We start from the raw sequence: 12,555 nt of genomic DNA, 5'->3' as shown, positions 1-12,555 counted from the left end.
TATATCCAGTGTTTGATTAGTTTTTTTTTGTTTTTTTTAACCGTCAAAATGATAGTCAGGAAATTTTCAGGTCAGTTATTTTCAGACAAAGCAGTTAAAGCCAAATTCCCCAAAGATATCGGTGGTAAACAGCAGGTCGCATGCAGCAGAGACAGATGTGCAAGTGTGTGCATGTGTGTGTATTCATGTGTGAGGGCCCTTACTGCACCTCCCACAAGCTGGTACCATAAATTAACTGTTTGCAAGCTTATCAGGTGTTATTTTATTTATTTTTAGTTTAACTACTTTTGGCCCCCACTCTCTGTTACAGAGTGGGAGGGTACGTGACACAAATCCAGTATTAGTTTATGTGTAACAGGTCAAAACTTGGATTTCTGCATGTGTGCACGAATGTAGCTTGCTTGGTGTGTTGTAATCAATTCGTGGACTAGAGATTGTGTCCTGGAGTTTCCAAAGTTGCCTGAGTAAAAATCCCAACCTTGAGTAAATGTGACCTCTGACTCTGGGAGTCAAAACCATTACAAGTCATTTTTTCAGTAAATTAAATGTCCCCACCACATTGTGTCTGTGAGGAGGCAATTTCAAATTATTCATGTTACATTATAAAATAAATGACCTACAAGCCTTAAAATACTGATAAACCTCTCGATAAAAATATTGAGAGTAGAATTAATTGTTCTTAATTGACCTAAGAGGAGGATGGAAGTAATTCAGATGTTAAAGTATTGAAACTACTTAGCTTGGTTCGACTGATTTGGGTTACATAGTTTGTTGTCAGAGTGTTTGGACACTGTCTGGATCAAAAGTCCAAAGTGTTTTCGTCACCGGCAGATTTTTTGTCTGCATCTCCACATGAAAAAAAACTGAATGTGACACGGATCAGGTTTCCGTTATTTCAGCTAAAAAAAAAAGGAGACAAAGAACATGAAGTCTGATTTAAATGTGACTTCCATCTGGTATTTCAAAATTTACGGGATATCAGATACGGATGTCACACAGAGTTTCTGCTCTTATGCAAGTCTAAGCTGTTGCTCAAACAGGTGCTCAGGCCTCTGATAGGCTGCCTCAAACCCTGTCTGATGGTCAGTGACCCCTCTGCCCCTGCTTGGCGGTTCCCAGCTATCAGTCAGCTGAAGGAGTATAAAGACACACACGGGGTCTAAAGTCTCTAAGACAGACATATAGTGCAGCTGACTGACAGCAGTGAGTTTGCCAGTCAGTCTCCTTCGTCATCATCGTCACTCAGTGGGTCACTGGATAGAAATAAAGACTCATCTTGCCTCACTGGCAGTTTTTCTTTGGATTTCCTTGTAGCTTGTGAGGTGCCAACACTTTCTCATCAAAATGCGTCGGCTGGCGTTACGGAGTGTGTTGCTGCTGTGTTGTGCGGCAGTGTGTGTGTCTGGGATGAGGAGAGAGTACTTCCTCAGGATAGAGGAGGTGTCTTGGAATTACGCCCCGAGTGGGATGAACATCATCCAAAACCACACTCTGCAGGATGATGAGTAAGTGCACACATCTCACATTAACCTGGTTGTATTGTCTTTTTATTGTAAAATAAGTCAGTCATCCCCATCCCCCCTGGAGCAGGTCCAAAATACAACAGTAACAATCTTCACTGTGTTTAAGAAAAAAAAAAAAAAATTTACAAAACAACCTCATTAGTAGCTTTTGATCATGTCACACAATCTTCATCAGCAGATGATATTTGGCCATTTCTCATGGGATTGTAGATGTTCAACTTTCCATTTCTCTGAGCACTTTAAAGACTGTGTCCATCTGATGTTTGTCCTGTCTAATATGCATTTTACATTCATCTTTGAACTTTAATTTATTTTTCATTCTAATTGTTTAATTGTATTTATAATAACTTCAGCCAACATGTATTATTGCCATGTCTTGCTCTACAAATTGATTAGAAAAAAAGAGGTGTTTGTGACACACAAGTGTCAAGTGCTGACATATACGCATGTGTCATTAACAACAGTGTAATTACGTAAGCTGTGTATCTTCCCCTCTGACATGTTCTGGAACAATGGGCCTTTTTCACAGAAGACATTTTAACATGTCACAATAGGAAAATTACAGGTGTAAATACTGAAATGAATGATGGTTGATTTGCATTTAACAATGTCTCTGTTTGCGTTGTTAGTAACACCTGTGCTTTTCAAACCCGTTCTCTTTCCCAGTGGCTTTTCCAACTATGACAAGTCATAATGTCTGCGGTGAAAAAGGCCTAATCAACAAGTAACTGGATTTTTACATGTAATCCATGTAATAACAGACACGTCATTCTCTCTCTCTGCCTGTGTATCACCCTGTAGAGAAGCCTCAGTCTTTTTAAAGAGAGGCCCCCAGCGGATCGGTTCCACCTACAAGAAGGCTGTTTATAAGCAGTACTCTGACGCCACCTATAGGACAGAGGTGGCGAAGTCGGACTGGCTGGGCTACCTGGGGCCTCTGCTGATGGCCGAGGAGGGGGACACGATGATCGTCCACCTGAAGAACACCGCATCCAGACCTTACAGCATCCACCCACATGGAATGAACTACAGCAAGGGCAACGAAGGTGGGGAATGAACGAATGAATGAACCGATGCGTGAATTGATGAGCACAGGCGGGCTTGACTGACCAATGACATGTGTGACTTTGTGTTTTTGCGCTTGTGTCTGCCTCTTCAGGAGCCCTGTACCCAGATGGTACTAGTCCAGAGCTGAAGCGCGATGACTCAGTGGCTCCTGGAGCAACAGTGACCTATGAGTGGACCCTCCCTGAATCCCACAGCCCAACATCAGAGGACAGAAACTGCATGACCAGATTCTACCACTCCCACGTCAGCCCCCCAAAAGACATCAACACAGGACTGATAGGCCCCCTCATCGTCTGTAAGAGAGGTACTGGAAACCTTTTTAACCTTAGAGTATCTGGTCGCATAAACACCGTACTTGCAGTAAATACAGATTTCAGGTACTAGTACTTCATCTGAGTATTTTCATTCCCTACTTTATACTTCTACTCCACTATAATTCAAAAGGGAAATATTGTACTTTTTACTCCACTACATTTATTTAACTGTTCTCATTGCTACTGACTTTATCAATTAGAATTTCATGCACAAAAACATGAAAAGCTTAAACTGCCCAAAATTAGAGCTGAAAATATTTTTCAATTAATCAATTAGTCGATCAACAGGAATCCCAAAACAATATCTTGAATCTCTTTTCCTCCTCTCTCTTCTAGGAACTCTGGACTTACACGGCGACAGGTCGGGAGACTACCTGTATGCTCTGCTGTTCATGGTGTCGGACGAGAACTTCAGCTGGTACCTGGATGACAACATCAGGACGTACATCACGAGTCCCGCCAGAGACCTGAAAGAAGATGAGGATTTCATTGAGAGCAACAAGATGCACGGTCAGAGGGGGGGAGGTATCACATCCACATCCACATATACTTGCACAAATACACCTTTTAACCCTGAGTGTGTGTTGCAGGTATAAATGGTTTGCTGTATGGTAACCTGCCTGGACTGAGCATGTGCCAAGGTAACACGATCCACTGGCACATGATTGGATTAGGAAATGAGGTAACTATTACATTATATTTATAACTATCAATCAGAATCTGACAGGGATTATTTAATTGAGTAATTGATTGATTTTGTAATGCTTTTCAGTCTCACTTTCATTCATATTCATTGATAATTTGAGCTTGAAAACTCAAGAAGGCGTTTGTTCACATCTTACCTATAGTGATAGTTTGTTGAAAAAGCTAATTTGTGAAAATGTGTTATTTAGTCCAAAAACATTGCTTTTATAGCTAGTAGCTAGTTTTAGCTGGTTTTAACTTCAGTTGCAGGACTGCTAAGTGTCAGTGAGTTGCCACCTGGATTTCCATGAGTATACATAATTCAAAAGCTCCCATTAGGAGCCCAGTTCAAATGTCATTTATCCGCTACAACAGGTGGACATGCATTCAGTTCATTTCCACGGCCAGATCCTGACCGTCCAGGACCACCATACAGACACAGTTAGTCTTTTCCCGGCCTCCAGCACCACAGCTCAAATGGTGGCCGATAACCCCGGACACTGGCTGCTGACGTGCACCGTCAACGACCATCTGATGGGTGAGCTCACACTCTGATGTCACGAGGTCGATCATTCCACCGAGATGTGTCAGCCCACTGTGTGGTGGCTAACAGGTTTGGATTTGTGCTCTTATTAAGCTGGAATGCAGGCGATATTTGAGATCAAGAAGTGTTTCCCCAACGTCCATAAGCCCAGACCGCACGGTGAACTCAGACAGTTCTTCATCGCTGCTGAAGAGGAGGTCTGGGACTATGCTCCTTCAACACCTACTGAAGGGTTGGTTACTTTACACACACACATACACACAGACAGAAATGGTCCTGGCTCGTCTTGGTGACACTTGTGTGTGTGTGTGTGTGTGTGTGTGTGTGTGTGTGTGTGTGTGTGTGTGTGTGTGTGTGTGTGTGTGTGTGTGTGTGTGCAGTGAGGCAGAAATGTTTGTAACCAGAGGTCAAAACCGTATCGGAAGCCGCTACAAGAAGGTTCGCTATGTGGAGTACACCGACAACACCTTCACAACAAAGATGCTACGCAACCCACAGGAGCAGCACCTTGGAATTCTGGGTAAACTAGGCCGTTATTTTTGGCGGCACATAAATAATCTGATTTTCTGTCGATCGACTAATCAGTATGCCAAATTCTACAGGTGTTTGGGGGTGAACTATTCCAAGATTTCTAACCTCATTTCGAGCAGTTTGATATTTTCATTGGCAGCCTTATCATTTGCAACCCCATGTCTTTGAAAGGTCTTTGAGTGTATGCACTGTTACGACATTCCAACAAACCAACAACTCAGTATGTGTGCACTTAGTGTGTCTGTCTGTGTCCATCTATGTCTCCAGGTCCTGTGCTGCGAGCTGAAGAGAAGGACACTATCAAGGTGGTGTTTAAGAACAAAGCCAGCCGGCCTTACACTATACAACCACATGGTGTTCAATACAGTGTAGAGCAGGATGGGACGCTCTATCACAATGAATTGGAAGGTTAATACATGCATATACACACATTGTAGGAGATGATATAGCTAGAGAGCCTCATCTGTTTTCATGTGTCCCTCATCCATAACTTCCTCCCTGATCTTCTTCTCTTCAGAGTCTTACACAGCGAAGAAACTGCGGGAGCTAAAGAGGGAACCAAGTGAGTTAAAAACCTGAAGCACAGTAGCAGTCTCAGTTAGCATGCATTAACAAAAATCTTTTGTTATTCTGATCTTCTCCTTGTGTGTGGGTTTCAGGAGTGGTGACTCCTCCTCCAGCTGCTCTGGTCAGACCTGGGACAGTGCACGCCTATGAGTGGATGGTGCCAGTGGGTGCTGGTCCAGTACAGGGGGAGGCTGACTGTCTGACTTATCTCTATTACTCTGGAGTGGACCCCGTCAAAGACACCAATTCCGGACTGGTCGGACCCCTGCTCGTCTGTAGACAGGGATCACTGAAGAAAGGAGTACAGGTGAGCACAGGGTCAGGAAACGGGTAAAGGCTAAAAGTGCCTCACATCAGACTTTTTACAACGTCGTGTGTAAATCAGATTTGATTTTATAATGACAGGGTGAACGGATTGAAGCCAATGACATTTTCAATTCAGAATGTGCATTTCATATCTTCATAAATCACTCAGTTTGTTTCAAACTAACCTCAGGCTGAGCATAGATCAGAATTCATGCAACTCTCTGTCGGTCCAGTGTAACAATCATCATATGCCAGTTAAAGAAATGTGCAGCTGCTATAGTGTAGGGACAGAGACGCGTTGCATCGTATAATTACTGTAAATTTTGCTTCAAGGCAAGCACAACTTAAGGTGACAGATGAATGTGTGAAAGCCCTCCTGTATCAAAAGAGATAGTCAATGAGGCCACAGGTGAATGTTAGTGCAGTAGTAGAAGCCTTAAAAACAATCTTTATTGAAGCTGAAGACTCAAATAAAAGAAGTGGTAAAAGGACAAAATGTCAAAGTCAATCAGTCCAACAATCACCTGACTCTGTTTTGGTTTTCAAACTCACTGCTCTGAAAGTATCGTTTTCAGTTGCTTCAGGCAGCTGTTTTCTATAAAAAATCTTTTTAAAAACCAAAAACAGAGCAGAGCTCAAAGGAGAGTGAATGTTGGACCCATGTTCATAAGGTCGACAGAGACACAACTCCAAATGATAATGTAGCTGTGTGTCTGCAAACAGTTACTTATTTACACAAGAAGCGGCAAAGAAGCAAAGAAGTTCACCATATCAACTTCAAGGTGATGATATGACAATGCTCATGCCCGTTTACAACTTGTTTCTGCTGTTCTGATATTGCACGTTTAAGACGAGCAGTGTTGATGTGATCAGAGAAAATCAGGGTTAGGAAAGGGTCCAGCCAAAAGTACAAGCAGTTACCAATTTGTAATACAACATGCACAGATGAAACCACAGTTTGACACATTTCCTCTTGTCCTGTCTCTCTTCTCCTCATGTAGAAAAACTATGATAAAGAGTTCCACCTCATGGCGACAGTGTTTGACGAGAACCTGAGCTGGTATCTGGATGACAACATCAGGACCTTCACCACTGCTCCCGCTACTGTTAACAAGGAGGACGAGGCCTTCATGGAGAGCAACAAGATGCATGGTTTGTAGGAGACACACACTGATCATCGGCAGCTCACTCATTGCCTATAAAGGTGTCCCCCCCCCCATTAACCTTTAACCCTTTTTATCATTTTTGAGATAATCACCGCACTGTATGTTTCATTTCTGTGCTCCATCCTTTAGCCATCAATGGGTTTGTGTATAGGAACCTCCCGGGCCTGACCATGTGTAAGGCGGAAAAAGTAACGTGGCACCTGTCAGGACTGGGGTCAGAGACGGACATCAACAGCCTTTACTTCCAGGGAAACCGCTTCCTCTATCGCCAGAACAGACGAGACACCATCAGTGTCTTCCCTCACATCTCACACACGGTCACTATGGAGCCAGACAGCATGGGTATACATCTTTCACTCAGTCTCTCTCTCTCTCTCCTGTCACACACACATACATACACTCACCAACCAAGAAACAAACTAGGCAACTTCCCCACGGGGCCCATGCACAAAGCTTTTTTTAATTTCAATTTTTTCACATCACCTAAGTCATCACCATCTGACTTATTTTAAATGAATACTGTCCACACAACCCGGTCCTTGGCCCTTAATTGGGCATAACTCATAGAAACAGCACCATATATGCTGTAGGTTTATATATGCATTAAAATTATTATAATAATATTGTTGTTATGTATATTTGACACCAGAACCAACAAAAATATTTTAATTGACAAATGAAAGTGAACCAAAAGAAAATTTTACTATCTGAAAAAATAACTGAAGTCAGTGTCTGCAGTGTAGATTGTCAGCATTGATTGTTTCAATTAACGACCAATAACAGCATATTTGTACTTAATTCTTTACTGTATAGCGGCTGGAGAAATTAGGTGGTAAAGAGGAAGTAGCATGATATGTCGCCTGTTCTCCTAACTGTAACCAGCCTCGAGTCCTGAACACAACCTGACTTCAACCCTGAAATCATGTCTTCAAAGTTCCCTTTTGAAAAAGTGAAAACCAGACAAAATATCCTCACTCAAATTGATCCTCACAAACAAGTACAAGAGCTCACACATGTACACAGTGAAATAACCTTTAAATTTCTCCAATAAGAATGATGAATGTTCCATCCTTTATAAAACACTGCTTCCATGAGTGACTAAACATGTGTAACACTAAGTTAAGTACTTTTTATATTACTTCATTCAAAGAAATGCAGACACTAACTTCATTACTAACATGAAATCTGTATGTGCATGGTGTGACAGTACCTTGCAAACTGCAGAAGCAACTAATCACATCAGGATTTGTCATCAGGAAGAAGACAGATGCCATCTTGCAGACTTGCATTTCTGGGGTTAATATGATGCCTGACAAGTGCAGGGCGTGACTGCACATAATTACATTTGTGTGTTTCAGGTCAGTTTGAGGTGGTGTCTCCTACAGTGAACCATTATCGTGGTGGAATGAGAGCCAACTACACGGTACAGAAGTGCAGCATCTTCCAGCGTCAGGGTGAGACGATGCTCCATTCAAAAACATACTACATCGCTGCCATGGAAACAGACTGGGACTATTCTCCGAACCGCACCTGGGAGGCCGAGATGTTCCGTGGTCAGGAAAGGTAGAGATTAGACTGTTGATTTAGGGTTTGCTTGAATTTTGGTTCAAGTATCATCTGTGAGTGATGTCTTAGCCACACTGTTGCACTGGATGATATGTTCCTGTATTACCATGAACACATGCACACTGTAGTTTATTTTGGGTCAGTCCCACATCCACCATCCAGCAGCTGTAAACACCAACTAGAGCAACAAAATTCTATTAATACGCAGCTAAAAATATTCCCCAACAAGTCCACTACTTCCTCCTTTCTCAGTAACATTTGCTAAAAGCAACAGGTCCTGGATGTTTCACAAAATTGCTGAGTTTTATTCAAAAATAAAACTTTATGATTCTCTCCCCTTGCAGTCCTGCTACTGTCTTCTTGGACCAGCAGGGTGGATTCATAGGCTCCCGTTACAAGAAGGTGGTCTACCGCCAGTTCACCAACGACAAGTTCACCAAGCAGGTGGAAAGAGCAGCTGATATGGAACACCTCGGCATTATGGGTAGGCTTTCAGGGCTGTGAAAATGCACAACAATTGAGTTTAAAATCATATAAACTGCCTTGACCTGATAAACAAAGCAGCTAAAAGCAAGTAAAAACTTATATACAGTAACTAACTCGATGAGAAACATTATGCAGCTGCACTGGTCTTGTAACTAGAGAATCTTCCTCTCTCTCTCTCAGGTCCAATGATTCATGCTGATGTGGGGGACAAAGTGAAGGTGGTTTTTAAGAACATGGCAACCAGACCTTATTCTATCCACGCCCATGGAGTCAAGACAGAGACCCCTGACGTCTACCACACCAAACCAGGTACAGACGGGCGAGATGTCAGCTGACAGGGAGGCGGGACGATCAAGAAATATTGGGAGTGGAAAGAAAATCCCAAGTGCTTTTTTTTTTTAAAGAGACATTATCAATAAACAGTTTGGGTTGCAAATGTTTTCCCAACATTATTCAGCATTTGCCTTTATTTTTGGAGGTAGTATGAACAACCAGTCTGACTGAGGGTTTTCAGAGCCACAGGCGGTTCTGCTGCTCTGTTTAATCGTGGCTTCATTTGATTATTATTGTAGAATGAAATTTAAGCATGTTTTTTACCACATGAAAGGGACTTAAACCTGAAATCCTGGTGTGTCTCAGTACTACCTGTCCTTCCTCTCAGCTCCACTGGACTGTGTGTAACTTCTGTTTTATTAACATGCCATGGGATTAAAAACAAACAAAAAAAAACTTAATGATGATGTCATTCCCAGGTGAGACTCACACCTACTATTGGTACGTTACAAAGAATACAGGACCGACCACAGAGCAGGAGGAGTGCTCTGTGTCAGCGTACTACTCCACTGTTGATGTTGTCAAGGTACACACACACACACACACACACACACGCATGCATGCACACGCACGCGCACACATGCACACACACACACACACACACACACACACACTAACACAAGGCCATGTTTTCTTCCTGTTTCCAAGGACCTGTACAGCGGGCTGATTGGTCCGTTGGTGATTTGTCGCCGTAGCTGGGCCAGGTGAGTGTTTCTACTCTGAAGCATTGATAGAGATCCATCTTACTTCATACTTACTGTTGTTGTGCAGTACACAATGTGTTCGTGTGAGATCCTAGAAGGCCAGTGGACGATTTCGATGACTAAAATGCTAATGTGCAGTTTTATAAACTTGCTTCCAGGAGTTTGGGACTAAAGAAAGAAATAGAAGAGTTTGCATTGCTCTTCCTGGTTTTTGATGAGAACGAAAGCTGGTAAGTAAAGAGAGCTAACCAAGCTAACCACTAATTGTTTAGACCTTTAAGAGTCAGGTTCACCTAAATTACAATTGCTTCATAGTATTACATAAAGTGTAACATTTTCTGAGGTTTTGCCCTGGAAACATATGGCACCACTTGAATTGGATTTTAAATGGGTTACCAAAAACACTGTAAATTATTGTGTAACAATTTCTGAAACAATGTCAGTCAGGATCATCCACAGATCTGTCACCTGCGTAATTTTCATATGGGCTATTTCATCAGTAGAAAGTAGTTCCAAGTGCAAAATGTCACAGGGTCCCACCTCATGTCTAAATCCTTTTTGACATTATGTCATCCCTTTATGGGGTTTGGCTACATGCTCATTGGCATCAGGACACACAAAAATAATGTTTGTGTTGATCTTTCTGCCAGGAATAACTGCTGTTCTTATACTGTGTTTTGTTGAGCATGACATCATTATTTTAATGACAGGTATCTGGATGAAAACATCAGGACCCACATCAGGAACCCTCGTGTAAACTTGAAGGATGACGAAACCTTTATAGAGAGCAACAAGATGCACGGTGAGATAAACACACACACACACACACACACACACACACACACAAAATGAACAGTATTTTGGACAAATGAGATACTCTCTTACTCTGTCTAATCAAAAAGAATTTTTTAAATTTTATTTCCATTCTCTGTGTGTTTGATTGCAGCCATTAACGGTTATGTGTATGGTAACTTGAATGGTCTGACCATGGAGGTGGGTGATAAGGTGTACTGGTACCTGATGGGAATGGGCAATGAAGTGGACATACACACTGCACACTGGCATGGACACAGTGTGGAATATAAGGTAGCTAAAAACACACAAGTCACACCAACGCAATCACAGTATTACAAACACACTGCAGTACACAAAGATGTTAACTCCCGGGATAATCCTTTTTTCTCTCCAGCTGAGTGGAGGTCCTCATCGTACTGATGTGTATGAGCTGTTTCCAGCCACCTTCCAGGTAAAACCTCAAAGTCTCCTGACTTAACTTCTGCATTTTCCAAAAACTTGGTTGCTACATATATTAAAGGTGTTACATATTGCATTTTAACATTTGTAAATATTAACAACTTCAGTGTAAGTTTTAGGAATCTGTGTAATTACAGAAAGAGCTATTGGATGATAAAGTCTCCATCTTTTCTAACAACTGGTCAGAAAAAAGTTTTGAACGAGACAAAAATAGTTTTTCTCTAATACAGAAACTTTGAATTAATTTTCATTACTTTTAAAACAAAACTGACAAGTATTGTTGACACCCAGAGGCACACCTTCTGGTAAGGCAAACTAAGCAAATACCTGGGGCCCCCCCGAGGAGAAAAGGTGGCCCCTGATATTGGTGAATTATGGAGTGACAACTATAAACCCCATTAAACCTCCCATAAAGACGCACCGCTGTTGCCCTTATGTGAGGCAGGCATTCAGGTCACATCTCTAAATCGTAGTGTCTGCCAATAGTCTGCATGCATGTGTGTGGATCCTTGGCTATACAATACATTATATCAAGCTTTATATCAGTGTAGTCCTTCTTTGCCAAGCCCACCATCTTTAAAGACCAGACAAATACTAAATATCTAGAGAAAAAGGCTTTGATTTTCCTGCAAACTTAAAAAATAACGGGATATCTAGTCTCTCTCCTCTGGCTTGACACTGCTACTGGACTACACTCAAAGTGAAATTCTGGACCCGTGAATGATGCTGTGTCTCTCGTCTTCTCTCCCTCTCAGACAGTAAAGATGCGTCCTGTGTATCCCGGCACCTGGCTGCTCCACTGTCACGTCACTGATCACATTAAAGCTGGCATGGAGGCGATGTATACCGTCACTGAGAAACGTAAGAGAGACAAACTCTGACTAGCAGCCAAGTGATAACGGTGATGATGAAGATGCTGTGTGGAAGATAACATGTTTGTTTCTCTTCAACAGCAAAGAAGAGTGGAATCTTTGGCTGAACGGTTGAGGAAAACAAATCCAAAATGAAGAAAACAGTAAACAGACCAGTTCAAAGTACATTGCAGTGGCTAATTCAATAAAACTTCTCTTTGTAAAATCAGCTTATTATGAACATGTGCATATGTAAGATCACCATCCAAGAGTCATTTTATATTAAAATGAGCATTTTTATGATAATTATCTGAAAAATTAAAGAATCAATAACACCTGGAAGTTGAAGACTTTTTTTTTATTGTGGAGCATAATGACAGTAATCAGGCAGCAGGGGGCACTATGTTCAAATCTGCTGGATGGATTTTCAAGAATCAAAAAACCATTGTTGCAGCTGTGAACATTGTATTTTGCTGGAAACATAAAAATGAACCTTTGAAGACCGAAGAGACACATATGTCCTCACACTCACGTCCCCGAGGCTTTCCCACTGTCAAGATCTAGATTAAAGGCAATTCTTTAGATACATAGATCATACTCACTACTGAATGATTTTGTATTTAATCAGTTGATCACACAACAAAAACTGGACTATATA

General features: G+C 41.7%; 1 protein-coding gene across 1 annotated transcript; it reads left to right on the top strand.

Annotated features, from left to right (window-relative positions):
• The first annotated feature begins 1,186 nt into the window (after positions 1–1,186).
• On the top strand, positions 1,187–12,232 carry cp (ceruloplasmin). Its single transcript, XM_056377670.1, has 24 exons — positions 1,187–1,505; positions 2,325–2,569; positions 2,683–2,895; positions 3,242–3,415; positions 3,496–3,587; positions 3,965–4,127; positions 4,227–4,365; positions 4,514–4,653; positions 4,932–5,072; positions 5,182–5,226; positions 5,324–5,538; positions 6,539–6,689; positions 6,833–7,045; positions 8,062–8,266; positions 8,614–8,753; positions 8,936–9,064; positions 9,508–9,614; positions 9,737–9,792; positions 9,951–10,022; positions 10,503–10,594; positions 10,739–10,878; positions 10,982–11,038; positions 11,802–11,907; positions 12,000–12,232. Exons 1-24 carry the CDS (start codon positions 1,345–1,347, stop codon positions 12,023–12,025), a joined length of 3,222 nt encoding a protein of 1,073 aa, XP_056233645.1. The 5' UTR covers positions 1,187–1,344; the 3' UTR covers positions 12,026–12,232.
• Positions 12,233–12,555: the final 323 nt, after the last annotated feature.

This window comes from Seriola aureovittata, chromosome 6 (assembly GCF_021018895.1).
Source record: "Seriola aureovittata isolate HTS-2021-v1 ecotype China chromosome 6, ASM2101889v1, whole genome shotgun sequence".
NCBI classification, from domain to species: domain Eukaryota; kingdom Metazoa; phylum Chordata; class Actinopteri; order Carangiformes; family Carangidae; genus Seriola; species Seriola aureovittata.
The sequence above is the reverse complement of the archived record's forward strand: the minus strand, read 5'-3'. Positions and strand labels throughout refer to the sequence as shown.